Source organism: Pongo abelii, chromosome 3 (genome assembly GCF_028885655.2).
Source record: "Pongo abelii isolate AG06213 chromosome 3, NHGRI_mPonAbe1-v2.0_pri, whole genome shotgun sequence".
NCBI lineage: Eukaryota > Metazoa > Chordata > Mammalia > Primates > Hominidae > Pongo > Pongo abelii.
The window spans coordinates 49,089,291-49,116,319 of NC_071988.2; the positions used below are offsets into that span (position 1 = coordinate 49,089,291).

The 27,029-nt window shown below is 35.0% G+C and overlaps 1 protein-coding gene and 1 non-coding gene across 2 annotated transcripts; one reads left to right on the plus strand and one right to left on the minus strand.

The window, feature by feature from the left end:
* Positions 1 to 296: 296 nt before the first annotated feature.
* Positions 297 to 27,029, plus strand: LOC100436991 (transmembrane protease serine 11G-like). The gene is given in 11 exon segments (XM_063723836.1): positions 297 to 442; positions 1,574 to 1,695; positions 2,281 to 2,399; positions 6,205 to 6,272; positions 6,938 to 7,098; positions 18,225 to 18,263; positions 19,014 to 19,185; positions 20,407 to 20,666; positions 23,880 to 24,022; positions 26,156 to 26,203; positions 26,205 to 27,029. Coding segments are annotated over 11 exon segments (1,392 nt in total). The 3' UTR covers positions 26,319 to 27,029.
* Positions 13,066 to 13,172, minus strand: LOC112133187 (U6 spliceosomal RNA). Its single transcript, XR_002914873.2, has one exon. It is a non-coding gene; the product is annotated as a U6 spliceosomal RNA (small nuclear RNA).

Below are 27,029 nucleotides of genomic sequence, written 5' to 3' on the forward strand. Positions count from 1 at the left end.
CACACAGAAGAAACTCAGTGAGTGTTGAGAATGGGCTCATGATTCTCCATGGTCTTCTATTAGTGAAGGTGACGGATATGTTCATCAGCTCTTGCCTGTGCTCCAGCTCCAACTCAGTGATTCTAGAGACACTTCAGATATTTCCAGATTGCAATGCTTTTCTTTTGCTACCCACCTAAGAGTAACAGGACAGAGTAACAAGATCCTTCTAGAATACCAGCTGAACTCAGAATTAGTGCTACTTGAATACTTAACAGAGCTCAGGTTGATGAGTCTGGGATGGAGAAATTGCGTCTATGTACTCCTTTGCCCAGACCCAAGAATATCAGGGGAACTCCTTTCAGTTCAGTGATGCCAGAAGAGGAAAGTCAACTGATATCTTCAGTTATAACCTGAGGCCTGCTATCCACTTTACTACCATCAGGTACCAATCTCAGGAAAGGTAATTCCCTCATTTTCCTTTCCATGTGTAATTTTAACAGACAGGACAAGAACCATGTGTAATTTTAACAGACAGGACAAGCACCCTTCTCAGAACCATATTCTTGTCCAGTCTCCTTATGGATTAAATCTCTTTAAACAACCCATGTTGGTGTTATCTTAGCCTGCCTCAACTCTGTAACTGTTCAGATTTTGTCTTTAGACTGTGGGCTCCGGCACTGGGATGAGGAGAGAGCTTTGCCACGTTTTCCTGCTTACACAAGGGATTCCCAAATGTCAGTCATTTGCATACCACTTTTATGCTTTTGCCGTATTTGCATACTGGCACTATTATTGCCTTGATATTTTCTTAAAATTGATTTTTTTGTAATTTATTCAAATAAATTTGGCTTTATGGTAAACAATATCACCTATTGAAATCACAGGTTTGACGTCTTATGACCCTATGAAATAGATATTTATCACAACACAGAGTTCCTGGGTCTAAAGTCCTGAGCTACCACTATTGATTTGCTTGTTCATCATATTAATGATCTCTTCTTGTTTGGATAATTATTTTTTCCTTATAATTCTCATATTTTTTTCAATCAGCCTTATTATAGATGCTCTTCATATGCACTATGAGTTGCATGAACTGTAAACGGTGTAGTAGGTTTTTTAAGTATAGAGGTGTAAAAGGAGCCCAAACAGCCCAAGTCCTGTTTCTGGCTTCCCTAATATCCAACTTTGAGGTTTTGGTAATCTCTGAATCTCTGCGTCTTAATGTTAGAATGAGAAGAGTGACCCAAATACTCTTGTTTTCTTAGGTTCACTGTGATTTGAAACACATGAATCAAATATATATTATTAGTTCATTTACAAATAAAAAAATTAGAGCATATGGTATAATGGACCAGGAAGTATATGAAAAGATAGTGAATGGTAAAATACTGCTGACTTTAAAAAAGGAAAATATAATGTTAAATGTCAATCATATTTTTATAGCATTTAAAAAAATTTCATGGAAAATATATTTAAGTGTTACCAAATTCAATATGAGCTAAATATGAATTCCAGAAAAAAATTCTACAGAAAAAGGAACATTTAGTCTTAAAATCCTATTCATTTTTAACACACAATTCTTTCTCAAAAGGCCATTGACACTGGGTAGAAGAGTGAGTTCACTGAAACCATGGATGGTTGCCCTTATTGTCATAGCTGTTGTGTTGATTCTGGTGATACTGATTGGTCTCCTTGTTTATTTTTTGGCATATGGTAAGTATCTATTCATTGTTTTATTTTGAATATTTGAAGACCCACTTAACTTATTTTAAAACTTTAATATTTTCTAGTATTTTAGAATGCAATTTCCATTTGAATAAATTTATATACAGTTGGGAAAATAATCTCTTATGTATAAAAATTATGTCTAGAGTTTAAATTTTGATGTGGTTTGTATAATATTATTTCTTGAACAGTGCAATAAATATATCCTATGTAATTTTGTGATATAATATTAGTTAATATGCTAAGAGTAAAAAGTTATTTTAGTAGAAATTCTAAATTTGAGGTCAACTTACGAGAATATCGTACATTCTACGATTACTTAATTTACAGCTTAAATTTATGAATTATCACTAACAGGTGATAATTGTGTTATGACATAACTGACAACCATGGTGACTATGAAAATGTGTGATCCTAAAAGAGAGTTAGAGGGAGGTATAGACTACAGGTATAGCATTTTTAACTCTTGGGAGTTCACTAATTGTATCATTTTTTGTTTTCAACCCCTCTACTCATAATTATACAACTCAAATTTACTAAACAGAAACTATCCCTGTCTGCTTTCCCTTCCAGGCCAGAAGTTTTACTATTACCAGACCTCTTTCCAGATCCCCAGTATTGAATATAATCCTGATTTTTCAGTAGAACACTCAAAACTTAGCACCGACCTGAAACAAAAAGTCAGTAACGAGGTAAGCTAAATCTTGGCTGGCATCATTCCTATCCTGACAATACTTCATGAAAATTAAGGTAAATGGTGAGTTGAAAGCACTGCTTTTTGCACGTACATTAGAATTTCCTTAAAAAAACAGAATGCCCAGTTCAACTGTAATTTCAGATCATCCTGAAAATATCTTCATGCAGTATTTGAAACTTACTTCTGCTAAAAAATCATTCATTGCTTATCTGAAATTCAAGTTTAACTGTATTTTTATTTGCTAATTCTGGAAACTGTAACCACTGTGTTAGTCTGTTCTCACACTGCTAATAAAGACATACCTGAGACTGGGTAATTTATAAAGGAAAGATTGTTAAGGATTATTAAAGATTATAAAGAGAAGATAATTGACTCACAGTTCCACATGGCTGGGGAGACCTCACAATCATGGTGGAAGATCAAGGGGTGTCTTACATGGCTGCAGGCAAAAGAGAGCTTGTGTAGGGGAATTCCCTTTTATAAAACCATCAGATCTACTGAGACTTATTCACTATCATGAGAACAGCACAGGAAACACCTGCCCCTATGATTCAACTACCTCCCACTGAGTTCTTCCCATGACACCTGGGAATTGTGGGAGCTACAATTCAAGATGAGACTTGGGTGGGGACACAGCTAAAACCTATCACCAACATCATCTCAGGACACCTAGAAAAATATACTAGACAAACGATAATGGCACCAGAGACTGAACAACATAAGCCCAACAGAATTTTCTTTTTTTTTTTTTTTTTTTTTTTTTTGAGAGGGAGTCTTGCCTGTGTCACCCAGGCTGGAGTGCAGTGGTGTGATCTTGGCTCCCTGCAACCTCCACCTACTGGGTTCAAGCGAATCTCCTGCTTCAGCCTCCTGGGTAGCTGGGATTACAGGTGCCTGCCACCACACCCGGCTAATTTTTGTATTTTTAGTAGAGACAGGGTTTCACCATATTGGCCAGGCTGGTCTCGAACTCCTGACCTCAGGTGATCCACCCGCCTCGGGCTCCCAAAGTTCTGGGATTACAGGTGTGAGCCACTGTGCCTGGCCCCAACAGAAAAATTAAAAGGCAAATACAAAACCAATGATTACAGTTATCTAAAATCTTAACTCGATCATTCAGGCACAAATAACATTACCACATACCATGTATTAAGTATGGATGACCCTGATATATGTCCTATTAGGCTGCTCTTGAAAATATACCACAGAAACACACAGACTAGCTCTTCCTCTGAAGACTTCAGTTGTATTCACAGCCACTACTGAGCCCAGCATTCACTAATCAAAGAAGGCAGATCACTCTTACCACGTTCAGACATATTTCTTCAGCCATTTCACAACCCAAACCAGAAGCTGATGAAATGGTTTGAAGAATGCTACTGAGTGGAGTGGGTATGCCTTTTCAAAAATACTTCTTAAGGAAATTTTCATTGAGAGGGGAAAAAAGCAGGCCAGTGTAAAGAATATTTTGTTACAGGAATTAAGATATTGAATTAGAGACAGTCCAAACTTCGAAGTCATAGACATCTAGATGCCACAAAGGATATCCCACTTTTATCCTTTGTCATTCTAATAACTTTCAAAAAGTTGCTTGACCCCTAAAAGTTTACACTACAAAATGGGGATAATTTCACCCAACTCCCAGTGTTATTTTAAGGATTGCTAGATGTAGTGAATACAAAGCATGAAAGGTAATAGCCTAATAAATGTTAGCATCTCTTTCCAATGCTCTCACAGAACTTTTTCTATACCTTTTCTAAAGCACTGATCATAAATTATGAAAACATTATATGTCTATGCCCCCTTTTAACTTGTGAATTAATTTGTGGTGGAGCTAACTCCATTTCTTCTTATATTTCTTGTGCCTTTCACAGTGTTTGTACATGGTAGGCCCATATAAATACTCATCAAGGAGATGACTAGTAAATAAATGATCAATTTACTAATATTGGTCCTTAATGCATAAATGGAGATAACATATAAAGAAAGGCAATGCAGCAATTTAGACCAGAGGTAAATGCAAACTTTTTTTATAAAATGCAAGATAGCAAATATTTTCAACTTTGCAGGACACACAGTGTCTGTGCAACTACTCACAGCTGTTATTGTAGTGTTAAAGCAGCCATAGACAATACATAAACAAATAGGTGTGACAACGTTTCAATAAAAATTTATTATGAGTACTGAAACTTGAATTTTGTAAAATTTTTGGATATCAAAAATACCCTTCTTATTCTTTTTTTCAACTATTAAAAAGGCATGAAGACCATCCTTAGATCATAAGCAACATAAACACAGGTAGCAAGTTCGATTTTGTGTACAGGCTATAGTTTGCCAATCCTTGTAGAGCTGAATTACAGTTATAGCAAACATATTCTTAAAAGAAAAGATGAAAACCTGTACCTAAAATGCATTTTGTACTTTCTTGAGGAGTTCAATAATCTGGACCGTTTATGTGCTCAATTTCCATGGATGATACATGACTCATGAAGCTGTGATTTACCTAGAAAAAAATTATTAAATTGGAAAGAGAATGGAAGGAGGCAGGCAGAAAACATATAGATATTATATAAACATCTATATTTGTATATATAGAGAGAATATATTTTATGTATATATAAACATGTAAATATAAAATCTGGAAGCATATATACCAAAATGTAAATAACGAATTCTCTATACAGTGATTTAAAAATGACTTTAATGCTTTCCAATACATTTTCTATATTGCTTACTTTAAAATTTTTTAACAATAAATATGTATTAGTTTTGTCATATAAATGTGCATGTGTATATAAAAATATATTCTTCAAAAACAAATTTCGCTTCATAGTTAGAAGAAAAACACATAGCCATTTGTTTTGAGTAACTATTGATTTATTAATGAACTTGTGCTCACCAGGCTATTCAAGATGATATTACATGGCATTTCACCAAAGAAATTTCATAAATCAAGTCAGATGAATGAAAAGCACTTATCTGACATACACCCAGTTTCACAGCTTAGCAGCTCTTCTCTTGTGGTTTGTGAAACTCACTATGCAGACTCAGGTTCACTTAAGGTTCAATATATAGTCAGTCTTTTTTCTGACAAGTCAGCTTGATGAGTCTATAAACAGGCTTATAAGACCACATATTTTGTAACAAGCTGTGGTTTTATTAAGAAATAATTTGACCTAGGTATTTATACCACAGATAAATTATCCTATGTAGGAACTCTAAAATGACACCAGTGGCATTTACAGTCTTATCTTATTCTAAGTAATCCTTTCCTGCATTTTTATTAGTAAGTACGATGATTCTAGAGAGGTGTTCAATAATATATATTCTCTTCCTTTCTCCCATTTGCCACAGCATCAAAATCTGTCCAAAAAAGTTTATTGAGAGCCTAAAAAGCTGATCTTTCAATCACATCCATGAGGATGATAACTGAGCTGGAATGATACTGAGTGATGAGTGAGTGATGTGTCCATATATATCAAATTTTCAAATCTCTGTGCCTCCTGCACCATGTATATTTTATAATAGAGGTTGAAATACTGCATTAAGTCAACTCTTTAGATAGTCATCTTTGACCATGTGACAAGTTGTTCAAGTATCATCATCCAATTATAGAGATACTCTTTATGATGGCGGGATTATGCTCAAATGAGGTTTGGGGGGATAACCGTAAATAAACATTGAAGTAAATGTTATTTGTATCACAGCAAGCTTTATGTAAGCATTTTGGTGATATATTGAAATGTGTGAAATTCATATTTAACAAAGCTCTAATTTGTTGTATTTTTTTCTTTTCTCAGATAGATAAGATATTTCAGAGATCCAATTTAAACCATCATTACATCAAGTGTCAAGTTGTCAACTTTAGGTAATCACCGTTAATTAATTTGTATGACTATAAAAGGCAGCTTTGTATTATATAGTTATTCTTCAATTATTTGCTTTGTAAACAGGTCTAAAGATCTTAGATATATCAAGAGCAAAAATAGTTTAATATTAATACATTTGTTATTCCTCCTGTATAGAGTTCCTGTAGTGAGAGAGTTTCTTGAGTAGTGATGAAATATATTCTATTGGTTGTCCTTTTAAAGTCTTTTGCATTTCATATGGAAGATTCTTACAATTATTAACTACTGCTCTCAATTTTACTGACTTTAGAAAATAATAAACAGCTATTATGAATTTTTGAATCACAGGAATATATATTACCATATATAGTTTAATATATATATATATATATACACACACAAAGTTGGTGGACGTAACAAGTGCTTTTGATTTCTTTTTTAGAAAAAATAATTCTAGAACTGTCAGATACTCTCCCCTCCCTAAATATGATCAAGTTTTACAAGCAGGGAATAATTTAGGTATTAATACCTGTGTGAGACAAAGGGAGAAAAACTATGACAATAAAGTGTATAAAATATTTATGTTGTATTTTCTTGAAGATATAACTAATATTTAAGTAATAAAGTATGACATAATAATTACTGTGGCTGTGGCCTCATACATTCTGGTTATTTTGTTTTTCAGGCCAAGTAATGATAATTTGAAAGCAGATGTATTGCTTAAATTTCAGTTTATTCCTAACAATGAGAATGCAAAAAAAATGCAAGCTGATAACATTTTGCATCAGAAGTTGAAATCAAATGAAAGCTTCTTGAAGATAGACACTTCATTACCTTATCTTAGAGGCAAGGGATACTATTTTTCTTTCATATTATAGTTACTCATTTTAATAATCTTCTCATCTACAGAGAGAGCTTCTTTATTTCACCATAAAGAAAACTACTTTTCATTTCAAGTCTCTTGTTTACTTGATAATGAACAAATCTTTTGATTGTGATAAGCAAGATTATCTTCTTTTGGCTAGTATGGAAATAATTATAAAATAAGAATTGTATGATAATCCAAGTATAATAGCATTTCTTCCTTTTGAAAAAAGATCTCAGTGGAATTGTTTGTATTAATGCAGCATACCTAGGATAAAAACCAGCACTCTGCTGTTGATATACAGGAGTAATCTATAGTGTCTGACTCTCTTGAAATACTCTTTCCAGTCTGAATCCAGAATGTGAAAGTGGTATGGACGCACGAACCACAATATGTAGGGCACAAACAAAATATGGGAGGAAGGAGGAAAGAGGCCTGGCATTGTAGGATACACTCTCATACCCTCTCTACAGCACACAGGATAGGACTGGCCCAGGACATGGAGTGGGCAGAATGACAAGAAAGACATCAGACTCGGATAGTATCTGTCTCAGACATAAAGACACCATCTTATTTGCAACACAGACACAAAGAACTGATTGATAAATGTTCAGGATATGAAATTAAATCAAGTTAATTATAATTCTAAAACTACTAGCTGCCTCTCAGGAATTAGCTTTGAAGTTGTCTTGTTTTACCAGAACTTGTTTAACTTTTGCAATGAGATTATAAGGTTGATAGAAAATTACAAATTATTGGTAAATCTTCACTCAGTACGTTTTCCCAGAACTATTCCGGGAGGCTAGAGCATATACATTATAGTATGTTAACAGGAAAGAAAATTATATTATAGATTTTACCAAAGTCAGAAAGTAGAAAAAATAGCTTGAAGATAAGAATGAGTAGTATCTGTGAGTAATACCCAACATTCATTTCAATTAGTTATGCAGACAAGACTGAATAGACTCTGAATTCAAAGCACTGGACTATAGATAGCAGAGACAAGACTTCCTGAAGGAAATGTTTTGTTGAGGAGGTATAGGTATCTGTCAAGTGTAACTTTACTTTTAAGTCAAATGTTAAAATCTCAAACTCATTATTTCTGGATCCATCCCTCACTCTTACCCTGGCATCCACTTTATAGTGCTAGAGGGACTTAGATCTTTTCACAGTGTTGCTGGATGGGGGCGGGGGAGGGGGTGATTTAGGTCTCATTATTGGTTTGTGTGGGCATCTACTGGTGATGCATCACTCATCACCAGATACTCAGTTGCTTGTCTAAGCAAGTTATTGTTGAGACGATCCTCATTCCCAACCGAAGCCTTCCTTATAGTGGTAATTCCTTATACTTATGTACTTCACAAGGATGCTTGGGAGTTGCTTTGATTTGTATATTTTTTATTTCATGTTTCTCTCCAAAAGATATAACTTTTTGAACACACGAAATAAGCCTGCTGTAGTCACAAGCACATCCCCAACGTTAGCATTGAGCTCAACACAGGACATGATCATGGTATTTGTGAGATGTTTTATCTTTAACTCTATAAAATAACTCAATCTCTTGAAAGTGGGCAGGAAAAAAGAGGGAACTTCTAAAAGTAATAATACAACAGAAAACTGAAGGCTTTAAAATCATTTCTCTTTCCACATGGAGTTTTAGAACTGTATAGGGGGAAAAAGTGAGAGGTTGGATATTTCAAAATTTTAAAACTAGAGTTGAATTTTATAAGATAAGAAACATCATTTAAATATAAAGAATATAAAGAAAAAATGCGTGGAATGCATTCAGAGAGACTACAGATGATGGTATAGAGAACGCTAGTCTAGGACTCAGAAGACCTGTATTCTAGCAATAATGACAGTAGTCCAGCCTTGCAAAAGTTGCTGAAACTTTGTGCATCAGTTCCTGTTTTGCAAAATTGAGATAATAAATGTTGAACTTACTCTGTAGGAAGGTGTAAAAATGCTTTCAAAATTACTAAGAAAAACTAAATGAATTTCATGTATTATTTCATGGACTTTCTCAGGTATCTAGGCTCTTTTCTATAAGTTTTATAGTTTTACATTTTAAACTTATACTTTTTCTACATTTTACATTTTTTCTGGAAGTTTCATAGTTTTACATTACATTATATTTTACATTTAGGTCTATAACCCATTTTGAACTAATTTTTCTATGCTGTGAGATTTAGGTAGAGGCTTTTTAAAAAAATTTTTTAATTTATGTTCCATTGTTCCAGTACCATTTATAAAAAAGTTATTCATCTTCCATTAAGTTACTTTTGCTCCTTTGTCAAAAACTAATTAGGCATATCGGGCATATTTGTATGAATCTACTTTTGGGTTCTCCATTCTTTTCCACTGATTTAGGTCTATCCTTTCATTGGTACCATACTTTCTTGATTACTGCAACAGTATATTAATCCTTAACATTGGTAAAAATGATTTATCCCACTTTATTCTCCTCTACCAAAATTGTTTTGGCTACTCTAGTTCTTGATGGATTGATCCTTTATCATTACATGATGTGCCTCTTTGGCCCTAGTAATTTTCCATGCTTTGAAATTTACATGATCTGATACCAATACAACTACTCCTCTTTAAAATTGTTTTTATGATTTATATTTTCCATTCTTTTACTTTCAGTTTATCTATGTAGCTATGTTTGAAATGAGTTTCTTTTTTGTCAATTAAAAAAAAAACATTAAAAAAACTTTTTTTCTTCAACTTTTATTTTAAGTTGAGGGGTACATGTGCAGGATATGCAGTTTTGTTAATAGGTAAACATGTGCTATGGTGGTTTACTATACAGATCAACCTATCACCTAGGTATTAAGCCCAGCATCCATTAGCTGTTCTTTCTGATGCTCTCCCTCCTCCCACCACCCACCTTCCAACAGGCCACAGTGTTGTTCCCCTTCATGTGTCTATGTGTTCTCATCATTCAGCTCTCACTTATAAATGGGAATATGTGATGTTTGGTTTTCTGTTCTTGTGTTAGTTTGCTGAGGATAATGGCTTCCCACTCCATCCATGTCCCTGCAAAGGACATTATTTCATTCCTTTTTATGGCTGCATGTATTCCATGGTGTATATGCACCACATTTTCTTTATTCAGGCTATTATTGATGGGCATTTGGGTTGATTCTGTGTCTTTGTTATTGTGAATAGCGTTGCAATGAGCATATGCATGTGTGTATCCTTGTAATAGAATAGTTTCTATTCCTTTGACCCAGTAATGGGATTGCTGGGTCAAATGGTATTTCTGCCTCTAGATCTTTCAGGAATCACCACACTGTGTTCCACAATGGTTGAACTAATTTACATTCCCACCACCAGTGTAAAAGCATTCCTTTTTCTCCACATCCTTGCCAGCATCTGTTGTTTTGTGACTTTTTGATAGTAGCCATTCTGACTGGTGTGAGATGGTGTCTCATTGCGGTTTTGATTTGCTTTTCTCTAATGATCAGTGATGTTGAGCTCTTATTCGTATGTTTCTTGGCTACATGTATGTCTTCTTTTGAGAAGTGTCTGTTCATGTTGTTTGCCCACTTTTTATTGAAATTGTTTTTTCTTGTACATTTGTTTAAGTTCCTTGTAGACTCAGGATATTAGACATTTGTCAGATGGATACGCTGTAAAAATTTTCTCTCATTCTGTAGGTTTCTGCTCACCCTGATGATAGTTTCTTTTGCTGTGCAGAAGCTCTTTAGTTTAATTAAATCCCATTTGTCAATTTTTGCTTTTGTTGCAATCACTTTTGCCATTTTAGTCATGAAATATTTGCCCATTTCTATGTCTTGAATGGTATTGCCTAAATTTTCTTCTAGGGTTTTTATAGTTGTGGGTTTTACATTTAAGTCTTTAATCCATCTTGTGTTATTTTATTTTATTTTATTTTATTTTATTTTATTTTATTTTATTTTTGAGATGGAATCTTGCTCTATCACCAGGCTAGAGTGAAGTGGTGCGATCTCGGCTCATTGCAACCTCCACCTCCCGGTTCAAGTGATTCTCCTGCCTCAGCCTCTTGAGTAGCTGGGACTACAGGCATGCGCCAACATGCCCAGCTAATTTTTGTATTTTTAGTAGAGACGGGGTTTCACCATGTTGGCCAGGATGGTCTCGATCTCTTGACCTCATGACCTGCCTGCCTCGGCCTCCCAAGGGTTAATTTTTGTATACGATGTAAAGAAGGGGTCCAGTTTCAACTTTCTGCATATGACTAGCCAGTTCTCCCAACAAGTTCTCTCAATTCATTTATTGAATAGGGAATCCTTTCCCAATTGCTTGTTTTTGTCAGGTTTTTCCAAGATCAGACGGTTGTAGATGTGTAGTCTTATTTCTGAGATATCTATTTGGTTCCATTGGACTATGTGACTGTTTTTGTACCGGTACCATGTTGTTTTGGTTACTATAGCCTTGTAGTATTGTTTGAAGGTCTTCTTTGTACCTCTGGCAGAATTCAGTTTTGAATCTGTCTGCTCCTGGGCTTTTTTTGGTTAATAGGCTATTTATTACTGCCTTAACTTCAGAACCCATTACGGGTCTGTTCAGGGATTCAATTTCTTTTTGTTTCAGTCTTGGTTGGGTGTATGTGTCCAGGAATTTATCCATTTCTTCTAGATTTTCTAGTGTATGTGCATAGACATGTTTACAGTACTCTCTGATGGTTGTTTATATTTCTGTGGGGTCAGTGGTGATATCCCCCTTATCATTTCTGATTGTGTCTATTTGAGTCTTCTCTCTTTTCTTCTTTATTAGTCTAGCTGGCCATCTATCTATTTTATTATTTAAAAGCAAACAGCTCCTGGATTTGTTGATTATTTAAAGGGTTTTTCGTGTCTCTATCTCCTTCAGTTGTACTCTGATCTTAGTTATTTCTTGTCATCTGCTAGCTTTGGGGTTTATTTGCTCTTGATTCTCTAATTCTTTTAGTTGTAATGTTAGGTTGTTGATTTGAGATCTTTCTAGTTTTTTGATGTGGGCATTTAGTGTTATAAGTTTCCCTCTTAACACTACTTTAGCTGAATGCCAGAGACTCTGGTAAATTGTCTTTTTGTTCTCATTAATTTCAAAGAAGTTATTGATTTCTGCCTTAATTTCATTATTTACCCAGGAGTCATTCAGGAGCAGGTTGTTCAATTTCCATGTAGTTGTGTGGTTTTGAGTGAGTTTCTTAATCTTGAGTTCTAATTTTATTGCACGGTGGTCTGTGAGACTGCTTGTTATAATTTCAGTTCTTCCAACTATGTGATCAATTTTAGAGTTAGTGCCATGTGGCGATGTGAAGAATGTATATTCTGTTGTTTTGGCTGGAGATTTCTGTAGATATATATGAGGTCTGCTTGATCCAGAGCTGAGTTCAGGTCCTGAATATCTTTGTTAATTTTTCTGTCTCAATGACCTGTCTAACATTGTCAGTGAGGTAATAAAGTCTTTTCACTATTATTGTGTGTGAATATAAGTCTCTTTGTAGGCCTCTAAGAATTTGCTTTATGAATCTGCTCCTGTATTGGGTGCATATGTATTTAGGAGAGTTAGCTCTTCTTCTTGAATTGAACCCTTTACCTTTATGTGATGCCCTTCTTTGTCTGTTTTTATCTTTGTTTAAAATCCGTTGTGTCAGAAACTAGGATTGCAACCCCTGCTTTTTTCTGTTTTCCACTTGCTTGGTAAATTTTCCTTCATCCCTTTGTTTTGAGCCTGTCTGTCTTTGCACATGAGATGGGTCCATTGAAGATGCATACTGGTGGCTCTTGACTCTTTATTCAGCTGGCCATTCTGTGTCTTTTAACTGGGGTATTTAGCCTATTTATATTTAAGGTTAATATTGTTATATATGGATTTGATCCTGTCATCATGATGCTAGCTGCTTATTTTGCAGACTTGTTTGTGTGCTGCTTCCTAGTGTCATTGGAGTGTGTACTTCATTGTGCTTGTAGTGGAATATTATGGGATGCTTCATAAATTTTTGTGTCATCCTTGTGTAGGGGCCAGGATAGTCTTCTCTGTATTGTTCCAATTTTAGTATATGTGCTGCCGAAGTGAGCACCGAGTTTCTTATAAACCACATTGTTGAGTTATGTTTTTAAAATCCATTCTGCCAACCCTTGTCTTTTAATTGTTGTGCTTAAACCATTTACATACTAATTATTGATATATTAGGGTTTAAGGCTTTCATTTTATAATTTGTTTTCTGTTTGATGTGTCTTATTTCTCTGTTGCTTTTTTTCTTATCCTTTTGTGAGTAACTTGAATACTTTTTTATAATTTTATTTTGATTTATTTTTAGCTTTTTAAAATTTATCAATTTGTGTAGTCATCTTAGAGGCTATTGTGAGTATTATCATATATATACATAACTAATCACAGCCTGGTGGTGTGGACATTTTACCGCTTCAAATGAAATGTAGAAACTTTACTTCAGTTTGGGTCTTTTTAACCTACCCACTTTTAAAGTATACTTATCTTAAATATTTCTTCAACATACATTCAGCACAACTTCAGTTGGTGTCATATTTTTTTCTTCAATCATAAAATATATTTCTTTAAGAAACTCATTAAGTGAAAGATAGTCTGTTTTGTTTACTTTTATTTTTACCCATTCTGCATCTTTCTTTTCTTTCTGCACATTCTAGCCTCCTGTAATCATTTGCTTTCTGTTTGGATGCTGTTGTTTAGTCATTATTTTTTGTTAGAAACAAATTCTTTTTGTTTCTCTTCATCTGAGAATATACTTATTTCTTCTATATATCTCAAGGATAGTTTCATAGGGTATAGGATTCAGGGTTGATAGTTCTTTTTTTTTTCAGAACTTGAAAAATGCTGTGCCACTTTCATTTGGCCTTCGTGGTTTCAGATGAGAACCACTGTTATTGAATTGGTGTTCTGCTCCAGGTAATGCATCATTTTTCTCTGTATGCTTTTAAGATTTTTTTCTTTCATTTTTAGTAGTTTAATTATAATGGGTCTTGGTATGGATTCTTGCAGTTCATACTCTTTGGGATTTACTCATCTTCTTGATTCTGTTGGTCTCTACCTTTGGCCAAATTTGGGGAGTTTTCAATAACTAATTTTTTGAATATTTTTCAGCCTCACTCTTCTTTTCCTCTCCTTCTGAAAATCTGATGATACCAATGTTAGATCTTTTGTTACTGTCCCACTGATCCCAGAGGCTTCGTTCATTTTTTTCAATCCATTTATACTGTCTTCAGACTGAGTAAATTCTACTGACTTATATTCAAGTTTACTAACTTCATTCTCCATCTTTTCTACTCTCCTATTAGCACTATCCATCAGATTGCTTCATTATTATTATTGTTGTTATTTTGCTTGTTGTATCATTTAGTCCTGCAATCTTTCATTTGGTCCTTTTTTATAATTTCTATTTCTTTGCTGAGATTTTCTAATTTTGTTTTGTTTCAAGATAATTTATACTTTACTTCTAAATCACTTTTATGGCAGGCCTTTAAAATACACATCAGAGACATCCAACATCTTATTCGTCTCAAGACTGGCATTGGTTGAGTGTCTTTTTTCATTTAGATTATAGTTTTCCTGTTTTGGGGGATGGGAGAAATTTTTCTTTGTATTCTGAACATTTTAGTTACATTGGAAGACTTCTGATTCTATTTAATTCTTCTACTTTAACAGATAGGCAACCTGTTTAGGTTTAGAGTACAGATTCTTACTTACTTTTGTTGTTTCAATGACAATTTAGTTTTCATATCCTTGCAATACTATTCTGCACTTCCTCTTAATTACTGTTTCCCTTGCCTTTTGTGGGAGTAGAACATGCTACCCTGGGCTGCCTTGAATCAGTGGGCCACCCTTTGTGGAGGGGTGCACTGGGCCTGAGCCTCCTTATGTTTCTGAGTAGATGCAGGTCTCTGCTGCCACTGTCTTTGTGGGTGTGTCAGTCTGCCAGGTAGTCCCTGGTTTTGAAGTGTGGATTGGGATGGTCAAGGGTTGTCTGCTGTCACTGCTGCTGGCAGAATGGACTGCCAGACCTTGGCTGCGAAGCAGAAGGTTTGCGTTTCCCATTAGCTGTCTGTTGTGCTTTCCCTTTCCCAGTACTTTGGATAGAGAGAACAGACTTGTATTGGGATCATTTTGTCTATTCCTGTTGATGATTACAAACTGCGGGTCTTTCTAGTCCCCAGTCCACCGTATATGTGAAATAAAAAGAAAATTCAGGAAAACACACCACTTGTCCTTCCTCAAATTCTGAAGTTTCTAGCCATTCTGTCTTCTTCCTTCCAGCTTTCAGAGTTCTTTTATTGTTATCTGATGAATAATTTTTAGATTATTTAGTTGTATTTAAAGGAGAAGAGCAGGGAAAAGTGAGCCTACACAATCTTGTTATAGAACTGGAGGTATTCAACCTCTTTTATCCTGCAGATGGAACACATATATTACATAATGCTCACCTGTGATATATAGCACCACCATGGAAGTTCATCAATAGTTTCTACATAAATGGAGATGAGATTAGTATTAAGCTAAACTTAGCTGTGAGCTAACTGTAATTCTACCCGTCTGCCACTGCTCCATAACCTACAGAGAATGGTGCTAAACTATAATTGATGTTACAGTGAAACGTATGCAGGACAAGCTTTGGCCTCAAGAATTATTAAGTTATGTCCTGGCTGGGCATGGCAGCTCACTCCTATAATCCCACAACTTTGGAAGGCCAAGGCAGGAGAATTGCTTGCAGCCAGGAGTTTGAGGCTGCAGTGAGTTATGATTGTACCGCTGCACTCCACCCTGGGCAACAGAGTGAGACTTTGTCTCTAAAAAAATAAAAATAAAAATAAATCATGTTATTAATAAACTTCCCTCATAATATTATTGTCAGGATATAATAAGCAAATAAATGTTTGTCCCAGAACCTAATATACGAGGCTTAGTAAATTATTAGTTATGATTACCATTTATTTTTTCACTCAGCAAGTATTTATGGAGAGCCTATTTGTGCCAAAAATTAAGGTCTCTGCATCATAGAACTAATATTCTAATTGGGGTAAGAAAAATAATAACTAGATTAAAAAATAAACAAGGTAATATCAGATAATTTGAAACTCCATGCAGAGAACAGAGAGAGTAAAAAGATACTCTAAATTTTTGTTGTAATGGAAGTTCTCTCTGAGGAGAGGATTTTCTTTTATACTTTAAGTTCTGGGGTACATGTGCAGAACGGGCAGGTTTGTTACATAGGTATACACATGCCATGGTGGTTTGCTCCACCCATCAACCCATCATCTACATTAGGTATTTCTCCTAATGCTCTCCCTCCCCTAGCTTCCCACCCTCTGACAGGCCCTCATGTGTGATGCTCCCTTCCCTGTATCCATGTGTTCTCATTGTTCAACTCCCACTTATGAGTGAGAACATGCAGTGTTTGGTTTTCTGTTCTTGTGTTAGTCTGCTGAGAATGATGGTTTCCAGCTTCATCCATGTCCCTGCAAAGGACATGAACTCATCCTTTTTTATGGCTGCATAGTATACCATGGTGCATATCTGCCACATTTTCTTTATCTAGTCTATCATTGATGGGCATTTGAGTTGGTTCCAAGTCTTTGCTATTGTGAATAGTGCTGCAACAAACATACATGTGCATGTGTCTTTATAGTAGCATGATTTATAATTCTTTGGGTATATACCCAGTAATGGGATTGCTGGGTCAAAGGTATTTATAGTTCTAGATCCTTGAGAAATCACCGCCACACTGTCTTCCACAATGGTTGAACTAATTTACACTCCCACCAACAGTATAAAAGTGTTCCTATTTCTCCACATCCTCTCCAGCATCTGTTGTTTCCTGACTTTTTAATGATCGCCATTCTAACTGGTGTGAGATGGTATCTCATTGTGGTTTTGATTTGCATTTCTCTAATGACCAGTGATGATGAGCTTTTTTTTCATGTTTGTTGGCTGCATAAATGTCAACAAAGACTTCATGACTAAAACACCAAAAGCAATGGCAACAAAAGCCAAAATAGACAAATGAGATCTAATTAAACTAAAGAGCTTCTGCACAGCAAAAGAAACTATCAGCAGAGGGCAACCTAAAGAATGGGAGAAAATTTTTGCAATCTATCCATCTAACAAAGGGCTAATATCCATAATCTACAAAGAACTTAAACAAATTTACAAGAGAAAAACAAACAACCCCATCAAAAGGTGGGTGAAGAATATCAACAGACACTTCTCAAAAGAGAAGAGGATTTTAAAGCTGAGATCTGAGTGACAAGGGGAAACCAACCATAAAAAGGCCAAGGGAAATAAGCATTCCTGGCAAAAGGAGCAGCTAGACCAAAGATTGCAGGCAGGAATACCTTTGCACAGTTAAGAAACAGGAAGGCCAAGGTGGCCATTGAGTAATGACTAAGAGCAATAGCAGGGCAACTTGCCGTCAAAGACATAAGTATGGACCATATCACGTAGGTCCAGGTAGAAAGTCTTGTTTATTCTAGAAGCCAGGGAAGCCATTAGTGGCAAAATTTAGTTCTAATGGATTTACTCTAATAAACTTCTTAAGCATACTTTCCTGCAGATGAACTTAATGTACTGCTTTAGAGTCTGACCTAAATTGAAGACTCATCAGTTTTCAGGCTCACCAAAACTCCACATTGGCTTTCATGTTAATAAAATGTGGGGCTAGATTGCTCATTATACTAACTAGGATACAGAACAATTCAAATAATTTGGGGGGACAGTCACTGATTATGGTTTTCTTTATTTCACATTTTGAAAAAAATGGCTAACAAGATAGCATATTTTGAGATTTTCTTAGCACATTGGTGAATTTTGACTCCACAGGGAGCATCCGTGGACCAAGTGTAGATTGCCAGACTTCTAAGATGCATTAAAGGCGACAGAAGGAAACCATAAACCAGGATTTTCCTGGAGTCCACATACAGTCAGAAGAATTCAGTTTACATCTAGGCTTCTCCTTTATGCAGGATTTTATTCTATTGCCTTTGAATTAAAAATTTCCTGACTGATGCAGTTCCTCTCAACCAGAAAAAGTCATATCATGTAGGAATAGTATTTTAAGTTATAATAATTTCATCACTGAGCATCTCCTGTGTTTTTTTTTCAGATATGAATGCAGCACAAGCAGAACACATTCTGAACAGCTGTAAGTTCAAGAATGTCACTGAGATGTTTATAAATCGAAGAACAAAATTCAACACATTTAGCATTTCTCTTTTTCCATGTTTACTCTTTCTCAAAAGTATACAGTATCTCTAGATGGATATGTGATTTGATTCTCCTCAAGGGAAAAATTACTAGTCATAATTGAGAATATCTATATGTATTCCTTGAAAATTTTTGCTGTTCCTCACAGAAAGTTTCGCTAATGTCTTCTTTAACAATTTCTTTTATTTCATTGTATTTCATTATTTATTTTTATTTGGCCTCCTTTGCTAAAGTAGTAAATTTTGCTTAGGGTTAAATGACACCCAAAAACTTTAATATAGAAACTTTGATGTTTATGCTATAGTAGTATTTTGGTTGTAATATTAGGCATGTATTTTAAAAGACTACATATGTTATTTTCTGCAATAAATAGTGTACACTTGGCACTCAAAAAATATTATTAGGGTAAACTGCCGCACATAAGAGCATGACCCAGAAAAATGTGAAAAGCCAAATGTTGTTTTAAATTCACCAGAGAAAGTGTTAATTTTTTAAATGTTAATACTTATTTAAAGTGTGAATAATCACATTTTATCAATGTGTATTACCATTACTTTATTTAGCATTAATTTCAATAATTGTTTTAAGGTAAGACACATTTGTAGATATTTCTACCCTTAACTATGTGCCAAATGTACCTACACATGTTTATAACTCTGGAATTAGCCATCTTATTCCCTTCTCACAGGTTGTGGTTTAGGGAAGGAGTTTCCATCCGTGGAAAGAATTGCTGATGGTCGGATTGCAAGAAAAGGTGATTGGCCCTGGCAAGCTAGCCTGCAGGTGGAGGGGATCCATTTGTGTGGCGCATCTTTGATCAGTGAAGAGTGGCTCCTGACTGCGGCTCACTGTTTTGACTTGTGAGTTCCCAGTCTATACCCATGGGATCACTGGCTTCATCTTTTTCATCTCTTCACATCCTATAGTTCTCTTCTTTTACATTTCCTTTATTAACATCTTAGGCTCCAGCCTGGCCAACATGGTGACACCCGTCTCTACTAAAAATACAAAAATTAGCCGGACATGGTGACATGTGCCCGTAGTCCCAGCAACTCATGAGGCTGAGGTAGGAGAATCTCTTGAACCCAGGAGGCAGAGGTTGCAGTGAGCTGAGATCACACCATTGCACTTCAGCCTGAATGACAGAGTGAGACTCCGTCTCAAAAAACAAACAAAAACCCAAAAAAGAACACATCTTAGGCCTCCCAGTGCCACTTACGATTGTCCAGCAGGCCTGGGAATAAATGACAGTTAACTGAAGAATAGTAGAAAAAATAATAGAGAATATCTTCAGTTCCAACTGAAAATATACTCTCCAACAATCTCAATTTTAACTAGGAACAAGCCAGCACTGTCAAAAATTATACACGCTCACCAGTTCTCCTGAGAGATATTTTAGATTAAAAAAAAAAAAAAAAAAAAGCTTTGTTAGTAGTATCCTAAACTACAGGTTATATCTGATGATCCCACATGAATATCTTTGGTTCTGTGCTTTTATTCTTTGTGTTTTTTGATAATTTAACATATAGAACACTTGGAAATAAAGAGATACAGTAACCCTAGTAAAATTTATATAAAATGGGAGAATATTCTGGATAAGATGCTAAATAAAAAGCATGAGGAAACAATATAAATATATAAAATATCACTCCAATTTTACCTTTCTTTCTTTCTCTTTATAACTATACACACATTTATATGATCGTGCCTTGATGTGAGTGTATATGTGAATCTATGTGTATGTAGGTCTACTTTATAATTATTTATGTTTTCTTAAATTAATTTGTATTTTTATAATCAAAAATGTCAATAATATAGAATAATGTAGAATAATATAAAAATACAAGCTTCCCTCAAGGAGAGTAATTTAAGCTACCTTGGAATGGGGGTTTGTTATCAAGTAGATGAAAGCAAAGCAGTCTTAGGAGAGAAGCCTCAGATAACAAGGTGGGATGGTCCCAATCAGCTATTACCTTAAAAAATGTGCCCTTCTCCCACGTTTATGTCCCCTGCCCATCCAGAGTCCTGGGCAAATTTAAATTAGAAATGAACCAACTGTACTCCTTTTACTCTGTGATCAGTGAGAAAAATCCCAAACTGTGGACGGCTAGTTTTGGAATAACCCTGAGTCCCTCACTAATGAGAAGAAAGGTGGAGTCAATTATTATTCATGAGAACTATGCCACCCATAAACACGAGGATGATATCGCTGTAGTGAAGCTCTCCACCCCCATCATATTTTCCAATGAGGTGCACAGAGTCTGTCTTCCAGAAGCTACTTTTGAAGCCTTGCCTAAGAGTAAAGTGTTTGTCACTGGATGGGGAGCACTTAAATTAGATGGTGAGTATCTCAGTAAAACAACAAAGCAAAAAATATAAACCTATCCTTCATTTGAACAGAGATATGAAATAAAATACAAAATCAAAATAAATAAGAGATGAAATCAGATGTCCCATTATAAATATGGAAAAAACAAACAAATAAGAAACAGACGTGGTGAATTTCAAAAACTTTAGCACCATTACTATTACACAGTACCTATGTTTATTGTCTTTATATGGACTATTTTGGAAACTGGCTAGAGCTTTGTTTTCCAAATTTATTAAAGCATATTTTTACATCATTTTTTGTCTTTCAAATGCTGTCTTTCATATGTGTAGTTTCTGCTATGGCTGCTTGATTCATAAAGTATATAATTTGCAAGCACTAGTAATGATAAGCTTTTGCAATGCGTCATGCAACTAAACAGAAACAGCCTTAAATGAATAAACTGAATGACTATTCTTTACTTGGCCTGAAATATTAAATGGGGTCCCTCTGATCCATGTATCTATGGAGCTGTTCTTCAACCTGAAACTTTATAAATTTGACAATAAACTACAAACATAGATGTTTAGATCCTGGTATGACTTCCCCATTTTTATGTCTATTGGTTGACTTCTTACATATGAGAGTTTAATCTGCCCTCAAATTTCTAATTTTTGTTTCAAGCTCTTATTATGAAGTCATATGAGTCTAATCAGTTAATTTTTATAGAAGTCGGCTTCCCTCCAATATACACTATAAATTCTGATGTTGAGTCTAGGTTGATACACTATCGTTATAATCTCAGATTATATAATCAAATTTTCCTCATCTCTGAGGGATCTGGATTGTTCTGTAGGAAATGGTGATGAGTATAAAGCGGAATTAAATCCTTTAAGACTTAAAGCCACTTCCTGATAAAAGTAGAAAAGGAAAACATCTACTACTTGAGTATCACCATTACGCTTACTTCTATAATCTAACTAAACTTAACATCTCCTACTCCCAGAGTTTGGGAGTGATTTGGTACTTCATCATGAATCATTCAAAGCCCAATAGTGTGCAGAATACTGTGCAATGAGCTGTCTACTCTCATAAGTTGAATACATTTCACAATATTATTATGGATTTGTAAGGCATCAAACTAAATTAATAGATATTTGATTGTGTTTTTTTATTTTCCTGCACTTTGAAATGGAGACAAGGACCTAGTCAGGTTCTCTTCTCCTACCTCCCAAGATTTAGTCAATCATATCTAATTAGAAATCTTGTTACCACAAAGAAGGGAACAACAGACACTGGGGCTTAATTGAGGGTGGAGGATGGGAGGAGGGAGAGGAGCATAAAAAATCAACTATTGGGTACTAACCTTAATATTTGGGTGATGAAATAACCTATACAACAAACCCTGAGACACTAGTTTACCCCTGAATCTAAAATAATTTTTTTAAAAAAGAAAAGAAATCTTGTTACCAGACAGCTTGCAAAACAGAAACATTCTATGCTCTGGACAGTTTCTTCTTTAAATAATTGGTAATGTAAAGTATTTTGTTATATTGTCAACACTTGAATTTATTTTTTTAAGCTGAGATTAAAAGATTGTAAGCATTTGAAAATTGAGACTAAGCATTTTAGACCAATTAGCTAAAATGAAAATTTGCACACAGAAATTACAAATAGAATACAATTGATTAAAACTTGAGAATATCTTAAAAATTTTAATGACATTATACACAACAAAATAGATAGTATTGAATATTGCTAAGGCATTTACACAAATAAATAGATTGCATAAAATCTATATAAAGAGCAGTTGGTGAGCAGACTGCCTCACTGGGAACATTTCAAGCAGAATTAGAGATAAAAGAGAAAATGGCCATACAATGACCCTTTTAAAGATGATGACTGAGATGGAAAAATTCACAAGACCCTACAAAATCTTTAATGACTGTAGAGAATCTGGACTTAGTTTCTCAGCAAGACTGGCAATCTTAGGTGAGTGAATTTACTCATTTTAAAACAATTAGTTTTCTTGACAGCGAATGGCCAAATCCCTAGAAACCTAGATCTCTCCTTATAAAAGCTCTAACTTTCTCTCCATCCAACATAAACATTAAAGTGCAGCTTTAAGACCCTGAGGATCTTAAGTATATACCCTAATCTCTACAATTTACTCTAATAGCGTCCATTTATTAAGAACTGAATATGAGGCAAGGTACTGTCATAACTGATTATATTCATTGTTTTTAACTTACAAACGTCTGAGCAAGGCATTATTGTCCTCTTTTCACAGGTGAGTTAAATGATGCTTAGTGACTTTCCCAAAGTCACATATAGCTTGTAAATTGTGCAAATAGTGTTCAAACTTATATCTGCTCCTTCTAAATTCAAGGCCCTTAAGCACATAATTAAGCTAATTCATTTCTCAAATCAATACTACTGCCCTCTCTCATCCTCTCAATTGTCTTTGACCCTGTTGTAAACAAAGCATCCGTCTTTATATGAAAGATTAGTACAGTCTTTAAAATAGAAGTTACTCCTATTTTAAACAAATGAGAAGAATATAGTAGTTAAAACAATGTTACATGCAATCAATAAGTGTGTGGTTAATTAATAAAATATAAGCTATCTTTATATGTTACTTACTCTGGTATTTGTTTTGGATAGCAAGTTAAGCTATTATCAGAGTAAGCATGGTTTTTCCTATGAAGCAATAGCATTGCATCTGTATTAAAGTTAAATCTGGTAGTACGGTGGTGTTCTATGTTGCTTTTCCTCAGGATTCATGGTTCCCAAAATAGCTGTGTCCTTTGTAAAGTAATGAAGATTTCTGAGTAAGGTTAAGGCAAGCTGTAGCATATTCTCCCAGGTGGTAAGAAATACTCTGGTTTTACAAAGATCACATCAAGTTAAAAAGCTTCTAACATTATTCCTTAACTGTGTGATCATGACAAGACTCCTAACCAGGTAAGCTTTGGTTTCCTCAACTGAAAAAGAGAATATTTATATCTTTCTTTGGTGGCTGCTGCAAGGATTAAATAAGGTAGCAGAAGTAAACAAACCAAATATGGTACCTAGTAAATAGAAGCCACCCAATAAATGTAACTTGATTCTGAGCACTGTCATTCAGTCCAGAATCTTACAACTTCAAGACTTAGGTTTTATCACTGGTCCGTTCTTTGTAAGACACAATTAACTATCATGGCAGCAATGTAGAAGTTCTTCATCTATTTATTTTTTTTCTTTCAGGTCCCTTTCCCAATATGCTGCGAGAAGTTGAGGTAGAGATCATAAGTAATGATATACGTAATCAAGTTCATGTGTATGGTGGTGCTGTATCATCAGGAATGATATGTGCTGGATTCTTGTCAGGAAAACTAGATGCCTGTAAGGTAAGAATAGATTCAAATCCACAAAAATGACTGTTTAGTAGGAATGGCCTTACTGACTGTAGAACAATATCATTTCACATGACTGCATGAAATTAGCCTGTGGAGGAGAGTGTAAAATGAGGGAGTGAAATAATCATAAGACCTAATTCTCATTTAACACCCTGTTGAGGAGAACTATCCCTAAAACATGGTCACCAGCTACAAATTAGGACTCTCATTAGAGAAACGTACTGGAAGCGGATAGTAGAAACCAAGTCAGGAAGCCATACAATCATTGCTTCAAGCCACAATCATAACAACAGTTAGGTATCTAATCCCTACTAATTGCAAGGCACTGCAAGATGGGACCTGCAGCTACATCTATGGCCAGTGAAGCGGCGTCCCACAGGTACCTAAACCATTGACTTTAAACAACATACTTCCAGACATAATTATGCTATTAGCAACAAAACAAAAAAGTACATATTTATCTACACTTGTTCATAGTAAAGTGTTACCTCACAGATCACATTTAGAAACTAATTAAATAAATAATATAAGCATTAAACATTTTAGGAGAATAAAAGTTTTAAATTCTGGCTATGTAAAGGACTAAAAATAAGCAAATAAAATAATAAAAGTTTTAACTTGTAGGATTTGAAACTGGGAACAGTTTAGTGATTTTTTGAAGAATTAAGAATGGCTTTGAGAATTTGATATATATGTGCTCTTTTCTTACATGCAAAGGTGCCGCTGTTGAGCTGCCATTGGCTGTCTGTCTTGTGATGGTAATAAACATTCATTTATTCATTCCACTTTTTGTCAACTGCAAGATACTGTAGCAGTTACTGAAGGAAACATAAGCATTTGTTAAAATCACAATGAATCCACAATGAATTTACAATCTAATAATATAGCACACAAATAATTAAAACAAACAAATGAAAGGCAAGGGTTTGGCTACATGTTCTAGAATACATGGTCTGCCTCCACTCACTTCCCTTCATGAGGGGAAGGAGAAGCAATGTGGGTGGTCCAGGATATAACTAGATCACACGGTTTAAAAGAGAAACACAAATAAATCTACGTAAAAGCAGATCTCTCTTTCCACTGGTTCATATACCCTTGCTTCCTTTTGCTGCTAGCATAGTAAAATACCAAGGACCTAAATTAGGATGTGGGCCTAAGGAAAAGGAGCTAAGGAGGAGTTCTTTTGGTAGACCAAGGTTTTCACGCTCTGTCCACCGACACTGTAGGAGATCAAGAAGTATGTCAAGAAAATGGAAGGGAAGGGAGGTAAAGGCACAAGACTCTGGAAGCCCATGTCTTCTTCAAACAGGATTTTTTCTCTTGTTTAAAAACTCTATAATGGACTTCCACATAGTGTTCTTTTGAATGAATAGGTACATTGTTAAAAGATCAATTTAAAATAATTTGTCTAAACCAAGGTTTAAAGATAAGAGGGAAGTCCTCATGACTTTAGACCAGTCCACTAGGGCTAGGGATTCCACCTTAGTTTGGGAGCAGAATACTTTCAGCAGTAAATAGCGCACATTTGCATTGAGTGCCCTTTGCATATGTTGCTCCTCTCAAACCTACTGAGACATAGTGATATGATATCCAGGACACTTTCCTTTCAATTAATGTGAGTGGAAAAAGATGAGATTCAAATTTACAGCCAGAGACTCCCTCTAGCTAACAGAAACAATGATGGAAGAGACACTAGGCATGAATCTGGGAGAGGCTTATGGACGAGATGACTTGTTTGTTGAGTCTTGAGTTTATCATTTATGTAAGACATAGAACATAGTCCTGTGTCTTAGTTAAGCCTTCCTAGTCTCATGCCTAGTGTCATAGAATTTAGTTTTGCTCTGTCTAAACTAACACTAAAAATTTTAGACAGCAAAACTAAAAATTTTACAAGGATAAAACTGAAATCTTAGCTTTATCACATTACCTTCTACCTGAAGGCATTAACAGGGAGTAAGTAATAAGCTCAATTATCATATTGACACTAATGGTAAGTAAAATAGAATGATTTTACATATTTCAATCCAAAGTGTTAGTTTATTAGACATTCAGATGCTAATTAACCCATTTCTGACATCCCTTTATTTATCACATTGACCATATTGTTTTCTTCTTCTTTTTCAGGGTGATTCTGGAGGTCCTCTGGTTATTGCACATGATAGAAATGCCTGGTTACCTTGTTGGAATAGTAAGCTGGGGAATAGACTGTGGAAAAGAAAACAAGCCAGGAGTTTATACCAAAGTGACTCATTATCGGGACTGGATTAAATCTAAAACTAACATCTAATGCAACAATCATCTCAAATCCAAACTATAAATGTCATGTGTGGTCTCTAGAAAATTGTGTTTAGCATGTGCAGCCATGTATATTATCATCGAGTTCAAAATCCAAAAAAGTGTGATCTGGTGACTTTCCCCTTAAATATGAAGAAGGCAGGCTTTCTTTCACATCGTCTGAAGTGCTTTGCTCCTGTGAGCACAGAAGATATTTCAACTACACAAAGATCTACCACTACACAAAGATCTACCATTGCTGCTAAGTGTCTCTGATTTATTCATTTTTCTTTTCCTAAGACATACAATATTCCTTTCAGAGTGAGCCAGCAGTTTAATCAGATAAGTACCAATTGGCTAAGCATTCTCTACTTTTTCGCTGAAACAGCACACCTCCCATACCTGATGGCTCCACAGCTTTAGTCTCTCTCGTCAAATATTCCCCATTAAGAATGCGTGGGTTCACTGGACTAGATAAGTCAAGGTTATTAATTTTCACCAACGTTAACACAAATGATGGAAGGGACACTAGGCATGAAACTAGGACTTAAGAGATGGCACTATTGTGAGTCTATTCCCCTTTGCCCTCAGATATGCATTTAACTTCTCTTAGAAACTTGAAAAAGATTGACATTTATATTTACACTCAGTAATGTATATTTTAGTCTCTTTAAACAATTACACTGATGTTTATTTTGGAGCAATTAATAAATCCTTGGATCAG